Here is a 15273-nt window from a genome sequence, read left to right as displayed (position 1 = left end):
TTGTTTATCTTAAGTTAGTTAATTTGTTAAAATCTGGACAAATAATTAATTAAGTGTTTTAATTATATCTAAATTAAATACTTAATTAATTATGATGTTTTAAATATGTCTAAAATTGTTAATATGTATGGCCAAATTTAATGTGCAAATTATTGAGTTCATATGCTGCTAATTTAATGTGTTTGAAATGCATTTAACTTGCTGATTTAATTTGCTGCAGGTTCATGAACGGATTGGTGCAATGTATGGGAGTGTGCATGCACGATTGAGGTTCAATGGATGGCATTTAAAGGAGCACATGCATTTGGGACGTTCATGCAAGAGGGAGTTGCTGAAAGTTCATGTATTTGAAGATTCATGGATCATATTTATGGGGGAAAATACATGGGACGTTTCATGCATGATTCATGCATTTTCAAGATGACCATTCAAGTATTTTAGGCACATTAATGCCTCATTCAGCCAAGGGAGATGTAGGATCATTAAAGAGCTGCACATTCATGGAATTATGGAGATTCTTCAAGGCTAAGGATGCATGAATGCATCAAGTGAAGCATCATGATGGTTCGGCCAATTCATGTACCATCTTCAAGCATGAACTGGATTTTAATGCTATTTGTGTGAACATGTTAAATACCTGTGTGAACAGAATTTAAGTTAGTGTGAACAACATAGATGCCGAATATCAATAGGCATTTTAGGCTTATAAATAGCTTACTTGTTTATTGTAAAAGGTTACAGAATTTTATTATTGAAAACTTGATTGTGAGGTTTCCTCCTATCCTATTTCGTACGAGTCTCGTTCTGACTTATCTAGCTCGCTAGTGGCGTCAACCCGACTTCTTGAACTTATCACCATCCTGGTGTGGCGTTCATCCACCTTTTTATACCTTTGGTTCCTACCTCTCTATAGGTAATGGGTCAAGGTCCATCTTCGACAATCCATTTAATCCACCTTGAGCAATATAAGTCCCGGGGCAATACTTCATATAGTATTGAATTGTTCTTCGCTTGAGTTCTATTTTTCCATTCCATTTTAACTATTAAATTATAAACAATATTTCTTTATTTCACCAAGCCTATCAAACATCTATCCAAACCATCTTTTGAACCCATTTTCTCAACTTCTGCTATAAAAAAATCATCTAACTCCATCTATCTACAAAATCGAACAAACTTCTCGTCGACGATCGGGCAATCAAGTGAATCGACTCAATCAACCGAGCCAGATCACATCATGTGCTTTGGTTCAGTAATGCCTCACAACCTTATTCTAGCGATGGATACGGGTTAGGGGGTTACATTTTATTAGTATCAGAGCTACAGGTTAGTCAGTTCTAGGACTAAGGTAGCGTGTGTGAGTTTAGCTACCCATGCCATAATTATATACTGTGATAGTGTGATGACTTCTGACATTTGAAATGTGTTTTCATATAGTAAATGGATGCCGACAAAGCTGTAGCTGATGATGTTGAGAGTGTTGCGCCTGCTCCTTTGCAAGGGACAGCTCAGGCTGATTCTCGACCTACTCTGAGTAATCAAGAAAGTGAGGCTAAACAAGTCTTCTATCAAATGATGAATAACTAGTTCACTCAATATATTCGAACTAACCCGGCTGCACAACAACCTCCACCCCCGACTAATCCATCTTACATGCCTGTTGTACCTCAAGTAAGTGATCCGTTGCGATTGAATAGACCACCTATCTATAAAATCAAAAAACATAGAGCTGAAGAGTTTAAAGCCACTGATGATGATGATGCTGAGCGGGCTGAGTTTTGGCTTGATAATACCATCTGTTTGTTTGATGAGTTATCCTGTACCCCAGATGAGTGTTTGAAATGTGCCATATCTTTACTTCGAGACACAGCATATCACTAGTGGAATACCCTAGAATCAGTAGTTTTGAGAGAGCAGGTAACCTGGGAATTCTTTTAGACTGAGTTCCGTAAGAAATATATCAGTCAGAGATTTATAGATTAGAAGCGTAAAGAATTTCTAGAGCTGAAACAGGGTCGAATGACAGTAACGGAGTATGAGCGAAAATTTGTGAGACTCAGCCAATATGCTTGAGACTGTGTTTCTACTGAAGCCATAATGTGTAAAAGATTTGAAGATGGGTTGAATGAAGATATCAAACTATTAGTTGGCATACTTGAGATAAACAAGTTTGTGGTACTTGTTGAACGAGCCTGCAAAGCTGAAGAGCTTGGGAAAGAGAAAAGAAAAGCTAACTTTGAAGCTAGAGATGCACGCAAAAGAACACCCGGTAAGTCATTACAGTCGGTATCAAAGAAGTCTCGAGATGATTTTAGTCGTTCAAAAGCTACTTCGGGTTATTCTCGACGAGACCAGAATAGACCACCTGTGAGTTCGAGAGCTACCCCAGTAGCTAGTGTGGGTAATGTTAGATCTAATCAACCTAAGTCTGAGCATTGTGGCAAACGACATCCTGGCAATTGCAGATTATATGATCGGCTTTTTTTAAATTCGAGTCGACGGAGCACTATATTCGAGATTGCCCAAGGTTAGTTGAAGAGAATCCAGTGCAGAACTCGAGATCAGGTAATACTACGGTTCGAGGTAGAACACCAAGAAATGTGGGTACTGTGAGTGGCTGTCAAAGAGGAAATAAAAATACAGCAAATAGATCTGAGGCTCGTGCACCTGCTAGGGACTATGCTATACGTGCACGAGAGGAGGCTTCATCCCCAGATGTCATTACTGGTACATTCACTCTTTATGATACTAATGTAATTGCATTGATTGATCCTGGTTCTACTCATTCTTATGTATGTGAGACATTAGTATTCAGCAAGACTCTACCTGTTGAGTCTACTGAGTTTGTGATTAGAGTGTCAAATCCCTTGGGCCTGTGTGTTATGGTTGATAAAGTGTGCAGGAATTGTCCCTTGATGGTTCGAAATCTGTGCTTTTCGGCTGATTTGATGTTGCTACATTTGATGAGTTTGATATAATTCTGGGTATGGATTGCTGACTTTACATGATGCTGTTGTGAACTGTAAAAGAAAGACCATTGATCTACAAAGTTAGAATGATGAAGTCATTCGGGTTGAATCTACTGGTTTGTATGGTTTACCAGCAGTGATATCTTCGATGCTAGCTCAGAAATATGTGAGAAAAGAGTGTGAAGCTTATTTTGCCTATGTGCTCGATAGTAAAGCGGCTGAAAGAAACATTGAATCAGTACCAGTTGTATGTGAGTATCCAGACGTGTTTCTAGAAGAATTATCGGGTTTGCCACCTATTCGGGAAGTAGAGTTCGGTATTGAGTTAATGCCTGGGACGACTTCGATATCCATAGCTCCATACCGAATGGCACCTACAGAATTAAAAGAATTGAAAGCTCAGTTGCAAGAATTGACAGATAGAGGTTTCGCGTGACTGAGTTTCTCTCCGTGGGGTGCACCTGTGTTGTTTGTGAAAAAGAAGGATGGAACTATGAGAATGTGCATCGATTACAGACAGCTTAATAAGGTGACTATAAAGAATACGTATCCATTGCCACAGATTAATGATCTGTTTGACCAACTAGAAGGGGCTACAGTATTTTCAAAGATAGATTTGAGATTAGGCTACTATCAGTTACGAGTTAAAGATTCGGATGTGCCAAAGACTGCTTTCAAAACGAGGTACGGACACTATGAGTTTCTGGTTATGCCTTTCAGACTCACTAATGCACCTGTTGTTTTCATAGATTTGATGAATCGGATATTTAGATCGTATTTGGACCGGTTTGCGGTTGTGTTTATTGATGACATTTTGATCTACTCTCGTGATGAAACTAAACATGCCGAACATTTGAAACTTGTTTTGCAGACATTGCAAGATAAGTGGTTGATATGGAATGCGCGCGGACCAAGATTGAGTTGCCAAGTCACGAGAAACTCCTACGAAAGATCCTAGATGAACAAATCTGAAATCAAAAACAAAGATTAAGATTAAATCGAATCAGATTTGAATTTAAAATTCCCAAATTCAATTAAAAGAGCAGCAAGAAGAAAAGAAATAGAATCGATGAATCAAACGAAATTGAGAAGAAAGAAAAGATGCGAATCTGCCAAGGAATTGATTCGGCCAAGAATGCCCAATTTCCAGCAAACAATTGATTCCCAAATTGAAAGAAATCCAATCGGCCAAACCCTAGGAATTGGGGATTTTTGGGTTCGAATGGGTGTTGCCAATAGGAGAACAACTTAAACGATGAGATCTTGAGTTTAATCAATGCTAGAAAACAAACAAGAACAGCAAAATATTAGATGAGAAATCGGCACAAGTATAAGCAAAGAAAAGTAAAGAAAGAAATCGAAAACAGCAAGAATTAAAGGATAAGTCCTAAAGATCCTTGAAATCCCAAAAGATTTCACAAATCTCTTCAAACGGCTCTAATCTCCCCTCCAAAGAATATCGATGGCAAGAAGAAGGTTGAAGATGGCTCCCACAATCAAAAGATTGTTAAAACAACTTCTAAAGAAAACTCAAGAGAGAATTCTTGGAGAAAACCCCAAAGAAAATTCTGCACTCAACAAATCTGAAATTTTATAGAAAAAATAATAATAAGATGTTTTTACAAAGGGTGGCTGGCCAATGCTTATATAGGCCTCCAACAAATCCTAATCTCACAAGTAACTAATAAAAAAATTAAACCTAATTAATAAAATAACAAGGTAAATTCGGCCATGCACTTATATGGGCTGTTTTGGGCTGAATTTTACATGTAATGCTCCTAAAGATTAAAAAATTAAATTAAACAAGTAAGATGTTTACAAATTGGGCCCTTTGACATTTTGGCCTGATTTTCAACTAAGTATGAAGAAATTTCTTGATTGGGCTGGATTTTGGTTATTGGGCCTCGCCTTCAAGAATTTGGGCTTGTGATCCATCTCCTACCGAAATTGGGTCGTTGACGCTCGTAATGGAGATCCAACGCGCTTTGGCTGCAAGATTCGGTTTCTTGGACCAAGATTTCCAAGATTTGAAATCTTGATTTTCTTGATTCTTGAAATCGCTCCGAACAGCAAAATTGGGCCAAGATTCGATTTCTTGATTTTCTTGAAAACAAGAAAGTGAATCTTGATTTTCTTGATTTGAGCCCATCACCTTCTTAAGCTTGGGTTGGGCCTTTGTGACTCGTATCAGTGGTTGTATGCGAAATTTAGTAAATGTGAGTTATGGTTAAGTGAAGTCAGTTTTTTGGGTCATGTGGCATCAGCATCAGGTATTTGGGTTGATCCGAGCAAAGTTTCAGCCATACTTGATTGGAAACCTCCGAAGAATGTTTCTGAAGTCTGAAGCTTTTTGGGACTTGCTGATTATTATAGACGATTTGTAAAAGGGTTCTCTATGATTGTAGCCCCGATGACAAAGCTATTGCAGAAAGATGTTAAGTTTGAGTGGTCAGAAAAGTTTTGATCAGTTGAAAGCCCTTTTGACAAAAACTCCAGTGCTAGTTCAGCCAAAATCGGGTAAAGAATTTGTTATTTATAGTGATGCATCTTTAAATGGTTTGGGTTGCGTTTTGATGCAAGAAGGCAGAGTGATAGCTTATGCCTCGAGATAGTTGAAATCACATGAAAGACTATCCGACACATGACCTAGAATTGGCAGCCATTGTAGTCGCATTGAAGATTTGGCGTCACTATCTATTCGGTGAGAAATGTCATGTTTATTCTGAAAATAAAAGCCTAAAACTTGATGACTCAGAAAGATCTGAATTTGAGACAACGCAGATGGTTAGAATTGCTAAAAGACTACGAGCTTGTAATTGATTACCACCCGAGAAAGGCTAATGTTGTTGCTGATGCTTTAAGCTGAAAGTCACTGTTTGCTTTGCGAGAAATGAATACGCATATAACCACGTCTGATGATGGTTCGATAGTAGCTAAATTAAAAGCAAGACCGTTATTCATTCAACAAATTTGTGATGCCTAGAAGGTTGATAATGAGTTGATCACAAAACAAGCTCAGTGTGAGATAGATGCAAATTCAGAATTTAGAGTTGATGCTGATGACTGTTTGAGATTCAGAGACTGAATATGTGTTTCGAGAAATTCAGAGTTGATTCATATGATTTTGAATGAAGCTCACAGTAGTCAGTTATCTGTTCACACAGGTAGTACAAAGATGTACAATGATCTGAAACAACTTTACTGGTGGCATGGTATGAAACGAGACATTTTTGACTTTGTTGCAAGATGTTTAGTTTGTCAACAAGTAAAAGCAGAACATCAGGTGCCTTCAGGATTACTTCATCCTATCATGATACCTGAGTGGAAGTGGGATAGAGTCAGTATGGATTTTGTATCTAGTTTACCATTGACACCGAACAAGAAAGATGCAATCTGGGTTATTGTTGATAGATTGACTAAATCGGCTCTTTTTATTTCGATACGTACAGATTACTCACTTGATAAGTTGGCTGAATTGTATGTTTCTCAGATTGTAAGGTTACATGGTGTGCCTATATCCATTGTTTCGGATAGAGATCCGAGGTTTACATCGTGGTTTTGGAAGAAACTGCAAGATGCACTAGGTACAAAATTACATTTCAGTACTGCTTTCCATCCGCAAACAGATGGCCAGTCTGAGCGAATTATTCAGATACTTGAGGATATGTTGAGATGTTGCATTCTTGAGTTCGAAGGTACATGGGAACGGTACCTGCCTCTGATTGAATTTGCATATAATAACAGTTATCAATCGAGTATTACAATGGTACCTTATGAGGCCTTGTATGGTCGTAAATGCCGTACACCATTTGATACGATCACGGCTTCCCATAAGCCAAGTCCAAGCCGAGATCCGATGGTGCTACCTCAAGGGCCGATCACAAGGGCTAGTGCAAAACAATTTAAAGAAGCTGTTATAGCTTTAGTTCAGCATTTGTGGGATGATGTCAATGCTAGACCTATCGAACCAGTTAGTGGCCATTTTGGAAATCCATGCCGAACTTTTCTACAAGTTCATTTCAGCTCACCAAGCTCACCTTCAGTTCAAGTTAGCTCCCATGAAGCTCCACACCAGCTCATTAGCTCGGGACCAGCTCATTATCAGCTCACGAGTTTAGGCCCAGCTCGAGTTTAACTCATGAATTAACCATCAGCTCATGGAGTTCACTTTGAATTCATTTGACTACTATTGACTTTTTAATTAATAAGTTCAATAATTAGTTAATTAATATCCTACATATTAAATTTAGTTCACATTAGTTATATTAAGTATGTCTTAAAAGTGTTTATTGATGATAATTAAATTTGTCATAACCAAATTTAATGTTGATATTTGTGTTCACATTAGTTTGAATTAATTATGTTCACATTTCTTGTAGGAACGCAATGGACATATGGAGATTAAAAGCAAGCATGAATTTTGAAGGTGCATGGACGGTTGGGGGGCTTGAATCTCTTAGGTGCATGTTCGGCCAAGTGCATGTGTGACCATATTCAATGTCTTTAAGGTTCATGAATGTTTCCATTCATGTATGGTGTGCTATCTCTTCATTCTCCAAGGTGACCATTCGGCCAAAGGGCACTCACACATGCATGAAGATAGCTTGGCCAATTAGCTTCCCCATGACTCTCCTTAATTCGTTCACACCTATGTTCACATGGCACGACCATTCGGTTCACCTTGTTCACACTAGAAGACTCTTCAACATTCGGTTTCACACACATGATGGCCCTTGGAGTGTCCACAATTAATTATACTTTTTGGCCAAACATTGCTTCATTTAACAAGGTTGGCCGAATCTACAAGTGACCATTGGATCTCATGCATTCACTTTGAGTTTTCTTAAGCATGAAGATGCATTCATCCACTATTCCCAAAACCGAATCTGGTCATGCATATTAAGAGTTATTTTTCTAGAATTTTCTTTTAATTAATGTGTAAGTATGAAGGGCTATTCGGCTACCTAGACTTAGGCTTATGAATACTTGTTCAATTTCCATGTAAAGGACTTTTGAAACTTTTGTTAATGTTATGCTGCCGAAATTGTGAGGCATACTTTTCTTATATTTCGTTCAAAGATTCGTTTGGCGTTCCTAGCGTTCTAGTTGTGTCAACCGTGTTCTTTTCCGTACCCGAACTTATCACTATTCGTAGTGTGGCGTTCAACATACCGAGGTTCCTATCTTGTTAGATAGTGGGTCGAGGTTTCCCTTACCAAACCTATAACCGAACTCAAAAGGCTAAATCAACGGGTCGATACCATTTCGGTATTTGGTTCTTGAAAGTACCTTTAGTAGTTCAAACCCGTTCTTTCTTCTTTACCTAATCAAACCTAAACCGACCAATTTGTTCATACCATTTTGTTCCTACCCTTTCGTTCCTACCATTCCATTCGTACCCCTCTTTCTACTCTTACTATACCTTCAACTCAACTAATCCTAACGTAACTTCTCGTAGACGATCGGGCAATCTACATACGACTCGACTCTTCTCGAGACAGTTCGTATCATCTGGTATCAGAGCTACCTAAAACGAGAAGCTTAGACGTTTGAAGCGGAGCATTCCCGAGGTAGGTTCAAAAAAAAGTATAGAAAAAAAAATTTTGTATACCGAAGTTTTCTCATTTCGATTAGTTTGTTATTGTTGCTATAAAAACAAAAATCTACACAGCCGAAGAAAAAAAATCATGTACAAAAGTGTTTTTATTGTATTTAGCTTGTCGATATAGTACAACAAAAAAAAGTTATACAAGTTAAAAAAAATAAAAAAAAATTCGAAAAAAAATCAAAATAAAAAAATAAAAAAAATCAAAAAAAAGAGTGATTTATGCAAGTCAATTGTTATTTGATCGTCAAGCTTTGATCTGATATAGTTCCCGACCCTTCTTCTATTCTACTCTCCCTAATTCGCCACATTTTTTACCCAATTCCCTATTCTTTCAGCCTACCCTATATCGAATACATTAATCACTTGCTATCCCTTTTGAACCGACCACCTAGACCAAGGACCGAGCCTTAACGAATCTGCTTACGAAATTACGAGAAAAGTCAAGAGAGGTAAAAGGCAAGAGAGCGTGAGCGCATTCGAGGGGAGGTAAAAGCCGAACTAAGAGTGTAAACATGAGTGTGAGTGTCATCAAGCTTCTTTCTTTCTGAGCGGATTGAGATGATTTGTTTGTGAGGCTATCTTAAACGAATAGATGTCCCAAAATAGTGGACAAAACATGAAAGAACAACAAGGGCGACAACCCGTCAGAAACGTTCCAGATTTGCAAATGCAAGCCCTTTTGCGTGAGATGGAACAATTACTTGATTGAAGGCTTAATCCTCTTGAAGATCGACTCTACCAAGTCGAGGCCCAAAGACAACGCGATGAATATCCTGAAGTTGCTAGGCAAAGACGTGAAGGGCCCGATCAACGACGAAGACAACCAAGGGTTCAAGATGATGTTGTTAATGAAAATAGTGAAGATGAAAGCGATCACGGGTCTAACATAAGCCTAGAAAGGAGACGTCCTCGAAACCGTGGACAAGTAGATCGAAGGCGGGAAGATGATGACTTGAAGAATATCAAACTCTCCATCCCTCCTTTCCAAGGTAAATCTGATCCCGAGGTGTACCTTGAGTGGGAGAAGAAAATCGAACTAGTGTTCGAATGTCATAACTACTCTGAAAATAAGAAAGTCAAACTCGCCGCAATTGAGTTTTCAGATTACGCAATGATATGGTGGGATCAGTTGACCACTAGTCGGAGGCGTAACGGGGAGTATCCCATTTCAACTTGGACCGAAATGAAGGCGGTTATGCGACGACGATTCATTCCATCCTACTATCATCGGGAGTTGCATCAAAAACTCCAAAATCTCATCCAAGGGACGAAGAGTGTGGAAGATTATTATAAAGAAATGGAAATGGCTATGATCCGTGCCGATGTACAAGAAGATCGAGAAGCCACAATGGCTCGCTTTCTAGCCAGACTTAATCGAGAGATTACAAATGTCGTAGAACTGCAACATTACATTGAGGTTGTGGACATGGTCCACATGGCTATCAAAGTGGAGAAGCAGTTGAAGCGAAGAGGTACCACCCGAGCCTATCCTAACACCAATCCTTCTAAATGGGGCCAAAGCACAAGCAAGGGTTTTCCAACAAATCGAACGAAGGATTCTTCAACAATATCTAAGGCGAATAAGCCTATTGCCGAGTCAAGTCAAGGTAAGGCTCCTGAAAGTTCCACCGCCCGTTCAAGGGACATAAAGTGCTTCAAGTGTCTTGGTCGTGGACATATAGCGAGTCAGTGCCCGAATAGATGTACCATGGTGATAAGGGCCAACGGTGAGATTGAAACGGAGGACGAGGAAGAGAACGATCCTGAATCAAATTTCAAAGTTGAGGAGGACTTAGAACAACCCGTTGAAGGTGAGTTACTCGTCGTCAAGCGAAGCCTAAGTCTTCAAAGTGTGGAAGACGAACAACAACGTGAGAACATTTTTCATTCGAGATGTCAAGTGCAAGGGAAAGTGTGTAGCATCATAATCGATGGAGGGAGTTGTACAAACGTGGCAAGCACCCTCATGGTAGAAAAGTTGGGGCTGTCAACCACCAAGCACCCGAATCTATACAAGCTTCAGTGGCTTAATGATGGTGGTGAACTCAAAGTGACAAAACAGGTCCTAGTGTCCTTTAGCATCGGGAAGTATTCTGATGAAGTATTATGCGATGTAGTGCCGATGCACGCAGGCCATTTACTTCTAGGACGACCATGGCAGTTTGACCGACGGGTGATGCATGATGGTTACACTAATAGATACTCCTTCAAACATCTTGGCAAGAACGTGACACTTGCACTCCTCACTCCGAAGCAAGTGTACGAGGATCAACAAAAACTTAAACTTTCAGTGGAACAAGCGAGAGAAAAAGAAAAGAGTGCAAAAGAGAAAATTAAGGAAAAAGAGAGAGAAAAGACTAAAAATGCGAGAGAAAATGAAAAGAAACAAAAACAAGTTAAAAGTGGAGAGGAAAAAGAAAGTGGAAAAATGAGTGTGTTTGCGAGGGTTAGTGATATTCGGCGAGCGATGTTTTTGAGACAGCCTATGTATGTATTTGTGTACAAGGAGGCATTGTTGAATACTAACGAGTTATCTAAAAACTTGCCTGCTTCTGTATTGTCTTTGATTCAGGAATTTGAAGACATATTTCCGAACAAAATACCAAGTGGGCTGCCCCCTATCCGAGGCATCAAACATCAAATAGACTTAGTAACGGAGCTGCACTACCCAACCGTCCTGCTTATCGGAGTAATCCCGAAGAAACGAAGGAATTGCAAAAGTAAATTACTGAACTCCTAGACAAAGGATACATCCGAGAGAACTTAAGTCCCTGTGCGGTGCCGGTGCTGCTTGTACCCAAGAAAGATAGGTCGTGGAGGATGTACGTGGATTGTCGTGCCATCAACAAAATCACTATCAAGTATCGACACCCGATACCCCGTCTTGACGACATGCTTGAGGAATTAAGTGGAGCCCAGATTTTCACGAAAATCGATCTTAAAAGTGGCTATCATCAAATACGAATGCGAGAAGGCAATGAATGGAAGACGGCCTTCAAAACGAAATTGGGTTTGTACGAATGGTTGGTAATGCCATTCGGCCTTACAAATGCTCCCAGCACTTTTATGAGATTGATGAACCATGTATTACGTGCGTTTATTGGTAAATTTTGTGTTGTATACTTTGACGATATCTTAGTCTACAGCAAAACTTTAGAGGAGCACGTACCACATTTACAAGCGGTGTTGGAAACTTTACGAAAAGAGGTATTGTATGCTAATCTCAAAAAGTGTTCATTTTGCACTGATAAAGTTGTGTTTTTAGGTTATGTCGTGAGTGCCAACGGTTTGGAGGTGGATCAAGAAAAAGTTCAAGCGATTCAAGAATGGCCACGTCCGATGAAGATTAGCCAAGTTCGAAGCTTCCATGGATTGGCTAGCTTCTACCGTCGATTTGTGCCCAACTTTAGTACCATTGCAGCACCCTTAACAAGCGTGATTAAGAAAAACTCCGCATTTCACTGGTCTGAAGATCAAGAACGTTCATTTAATTTGATTAAAGAATGTCTTGTGAAAGCTCCTCTATTGTCCCTTCCAGATTTTACTAAAACATTTGAAATTGAGTGTGACGCTTCAGGTGTAGGGATCGGGGCTGTGTTAACCCAAGACGGAAGACCGGTGGCGTACTTCAGTGAGAAATTAAGTGGCGCTTCCCTCAATTATCCAGTGTACGACAAAGAGATGTATGCCTTGATTCGATCACTTGAAACTTGGCAGCACTATCTAAGACCGAAGGAGTTCGTGATTTATTCCGATCATGAAGCATTTAAGTTTATTAAAGGTCAGCATAAACTCAACAAACAACATGCAAAATGGGTCGAGTATTTAGAATCATTTCCCTACGTCATCAAATACAAGAAAGGTAAAGAAAATGTAGTGGCTGATGCCTTGTCACGGAGATATACCTTATTGACCACTCTTGATTCTAAGTTACTTGGTTTTTTATCATATGAAAGAGTTGTATGCCAATGATGAGGATTTTGGAAATATATATGCTGCTTGTGAAAATGGGTCTTTTGAGAAATTTTTCAGGTACGAAGGGTTTCTTTTTAAAGAAAATAGGTTGTGTATACCACAAGGCTCCATTCGAGAGTTACTTGTGTTGGAGGCGCATAGTGGTGGCCTGATGGGACACTTTGGAATAAGCAAGACATTGTCGACCCTCCATGAACATTTTTACTGGCCGCGAATGCGGAGAGACGTGGAGCGGATCTGTGAACGCTGCCTAATTTGTAAACGGGCTAAGTCAAAGGTCCAACCTCATAGACTTTACACACCACTTCCCATTCCCGACACCCCGTGGACCGATGTCTCTATGGATTTTATTCTTGGATTACCGAAAACTAAGACAGGGAAGGACTTAATCTTTGTTGTAGTCGATAGATTCTCTAAAATGTCACATTTTATTTCTTGTGCTAAAACTGATGACGCTGTGCATATTGCTAATTTGTTTTCTAGGGAAATTGTACGACTGCATGGATTACCAAGAACGATTGTTTCCGATCGAGATACAAATTTCTTGAGTCACTTTTGGCAGACATTATGGGGAAAACTTGGTATGAAGTTATTGTTTTCAACCACTTGTCATCCCCAAACGGATGGCCAAATCGAGGTGGTAAACCGAGTTTTGTCAACTTTGTTGCGAGCGTTGGTACGAAAGAACCTCAAGACGTGGGAAGAATGCTTACCCCACATCGAGTTCGTTTATAATCGCTCTGTTCACTCGGCAACCAAATTCTCTCCTTTTGAGACTGTCTATGGATTTAATCCTCTTACTCCTCTTGATTTATTACCTTTTCCTGTTGATCAATTTGTCCATACAGATGCAAGGAAAAAGGCTGAATTTGTCAAGGAATTACATAGGAAAGTTTGAGAGAATATTGAATCTCGAACCAAGCAATACGTCCAACGAGCCAACAAAGGATGAAAACGAGATGTATTTGAACCCGGAGACTGGGTCTGGGTGCACATGAGAAAAGAAAGGTTTCCAGCTCAACGAAGATCTAAGTTGTTGCCGCGAGGAGACGGTCCCTTCCAAGTCATCGAGCGAATCAATGAAAATTCGTATAAGCTTGACTTACTAGGTGAGTACAATGTTAGTGCTAGTTTTAATGTCTCTGACTTGACTCCTTTCGATGTAGATACTGACTTGAGGACAAGTCATTTTCAAGAGGGGGAGGATGATACGATCACGGCTTCCCATAAGCCAAGTCCAAGTCGAGATCCGATGGTGCTACCTCAAGGGCCGATCACAACGGCTCGTGCAAAACAATTTAAAGAAGCTGTTATATCTTTAGTTCAGCATGTGTGGGATGATGTCAATGCTAGACCTATCGAACCAGTTAGTGGCCATTTTGGAAATCCATGCCGAACTTTTCTACAAGTTCATTTCAGCTCACCAAGCTCACCTTCAGTTCAAGTTAGCTCCCATGAAGCTCCACACCAGCTCATTAGCTCGGGACCAGCTCATTATCAGCTTACGAGTTTAGGCCCAGCTTGGGTTTAACTCATGAATTAACCATCAACTCATGGAGTTCACTTTGAATTCATTTGACTACTATTGACTTTTTAATTAATAAGTTCAATAATTAGTTAATTAATATCCTACATATTAAATTTAGTTCACATTAGTTATATTAAGTATGTCTTAAAAGTGTTTATTGATGATAATTAAATTTGTCATAACCGAATTTAATGTTGATATTTGTGTTCACATTAGTTTGAATTAATTATGTTCACATTTCTTGTAGGAACGCAATGGACATATGGAGATTAAAAGCAAGCATGAATTTTGAAGGTGTATGGACGGTTGGGGGGCTTGAATCTCTTAGGTGCATGTTCGGCCAAGTGCATGTATGACCATATTCAATGTCTTTAAGGTTCATGAATGTTTCCATTCATGTATGGTGTGCTATCTCTTCATTCTCCAAGGTGACCATTCGGCCAAAGGGCACTCACACATGCATGAAGATAGCTTGGCCAATTAGCTTCCCCATGACTCTCCTTAATTCGTTCACACCTATGTTCACATGGCAAGACCATTCGGTTTACCTTGTTCACACTAGAAGACTCTTCAACATTCGGTTTCACACACATGATGGCCCTTGGAGTGTCCACAATTAATTCATACTTTTTGGCCAAACATTTCTTCATTTAACAAGGTTGGCCGAATCTACAAGTGACCATTGGATCTCATGCATTCACTTTGAGTTTTCTTAAGCATGAAGATGCATTCATCCACCATTCCCAAAACCGAATCTGGTCATGCATATTAAGAGTTATTTTTCTAGAATTTTCTTTTAATTAATGTGTAAGTATGAAGGGCCATTCGGCTACCTAGACTTAGGCTTATAAATACTTGTTCAATTTCCATGTAAAGGACTTTTGAAACTTTTGTTAATGTTATGCTGCCGAAATTGTGAGGCATACTTTTCTTATATTTCGTTCAAAGATTCGTTTGGCGTTCCTAGCATTCTATTTGTGTCAACCGTGTTCTTTGTCGTACCCGAACTTATCACTATTCGTAGTGTGGAGTTCAACATACCGAGGTTCCTATCTTGTTAGATAGTGGGTCGAGGTTTCCCTTACCAAACCTATAACCGAACTCAAAAGGCTAAATCAACGGGTCGATACCATTTCGGTATTTGGTTCTTGAAAGTACCTTTAGTAGTTGAAACCCGTTCTTTCTTCTTTACC

At 39.4% G+C, this 15273-nt stretch overlaps 1 protein-coding gene across 1 annotated transcript; it reads left to right on the top strand.

Annotated features, from left to right (window-relative positions):
• The first annotated feature begins 1440 nt into the window (after window positions 1–1440).
• LOC107943567 (uncharacterized) lies at window positions 1441–13450 on the top strand. The gene is made up of 5 exons (XM_041084139.1): window positions 1441–1546; window positions 9306–10834; window positions 11150–11297; window positions 11843–12439; window positions 12534–13450. Exons 1-5 carry the CDS (start codon window positions 1441–1443, stop codon window positions 13448–13450), a joined length of 3297 nt encoding a protein of 1098 aa, XP_040940073.1.
• Window positions 13451–15273: the final 1823 nt, after the last annotated feature.

Source organism: Gossypium hirsutum, chromosome A12 (assembly GCF_007990345.1).
Source record: "Gossypium hirsutum isolate 1008001.06 chromosome A12, Gossypium_hirsutum_v2.1, whole genome shotgun sequence".
NCBI lineage: Eukaryota > Viridiplantae > Streptophyta > Magnoliopsida > Malvales > Malvaceae > Gossypium > Gossypium hirsutum.
The sequence above is the reverse complement of the archived record's forward strand: the minus strand, read 5'-3'. Positions and strand labels throughout refer to the sequence as shown.

Bases quoted from the DNA above. Each gene is read 5' to 3' on its own strand.
- LOC107943567 (XM_041084139.1), top strand. From the start codon at position 1,441: ATGGATGCCGACAAAGCTGTAGCTGATGATGTTGAGAGTGTTGCGCCT. The intron at 10,835-11,149 runs GTGTACGAGGAT...TCTTTGATTCAG, and splicing joins CACTCCTCACTCCGAAGCAA to GAATTTGAAGACATATTTCC. The intron at 11,298-11,842 runs GTAAATTACTGA...TTGTGTTTTTAG, and splicing joins GAAACGAAGGAATTGCAAAA to GTTATGTCGTGAGTGCCAAC.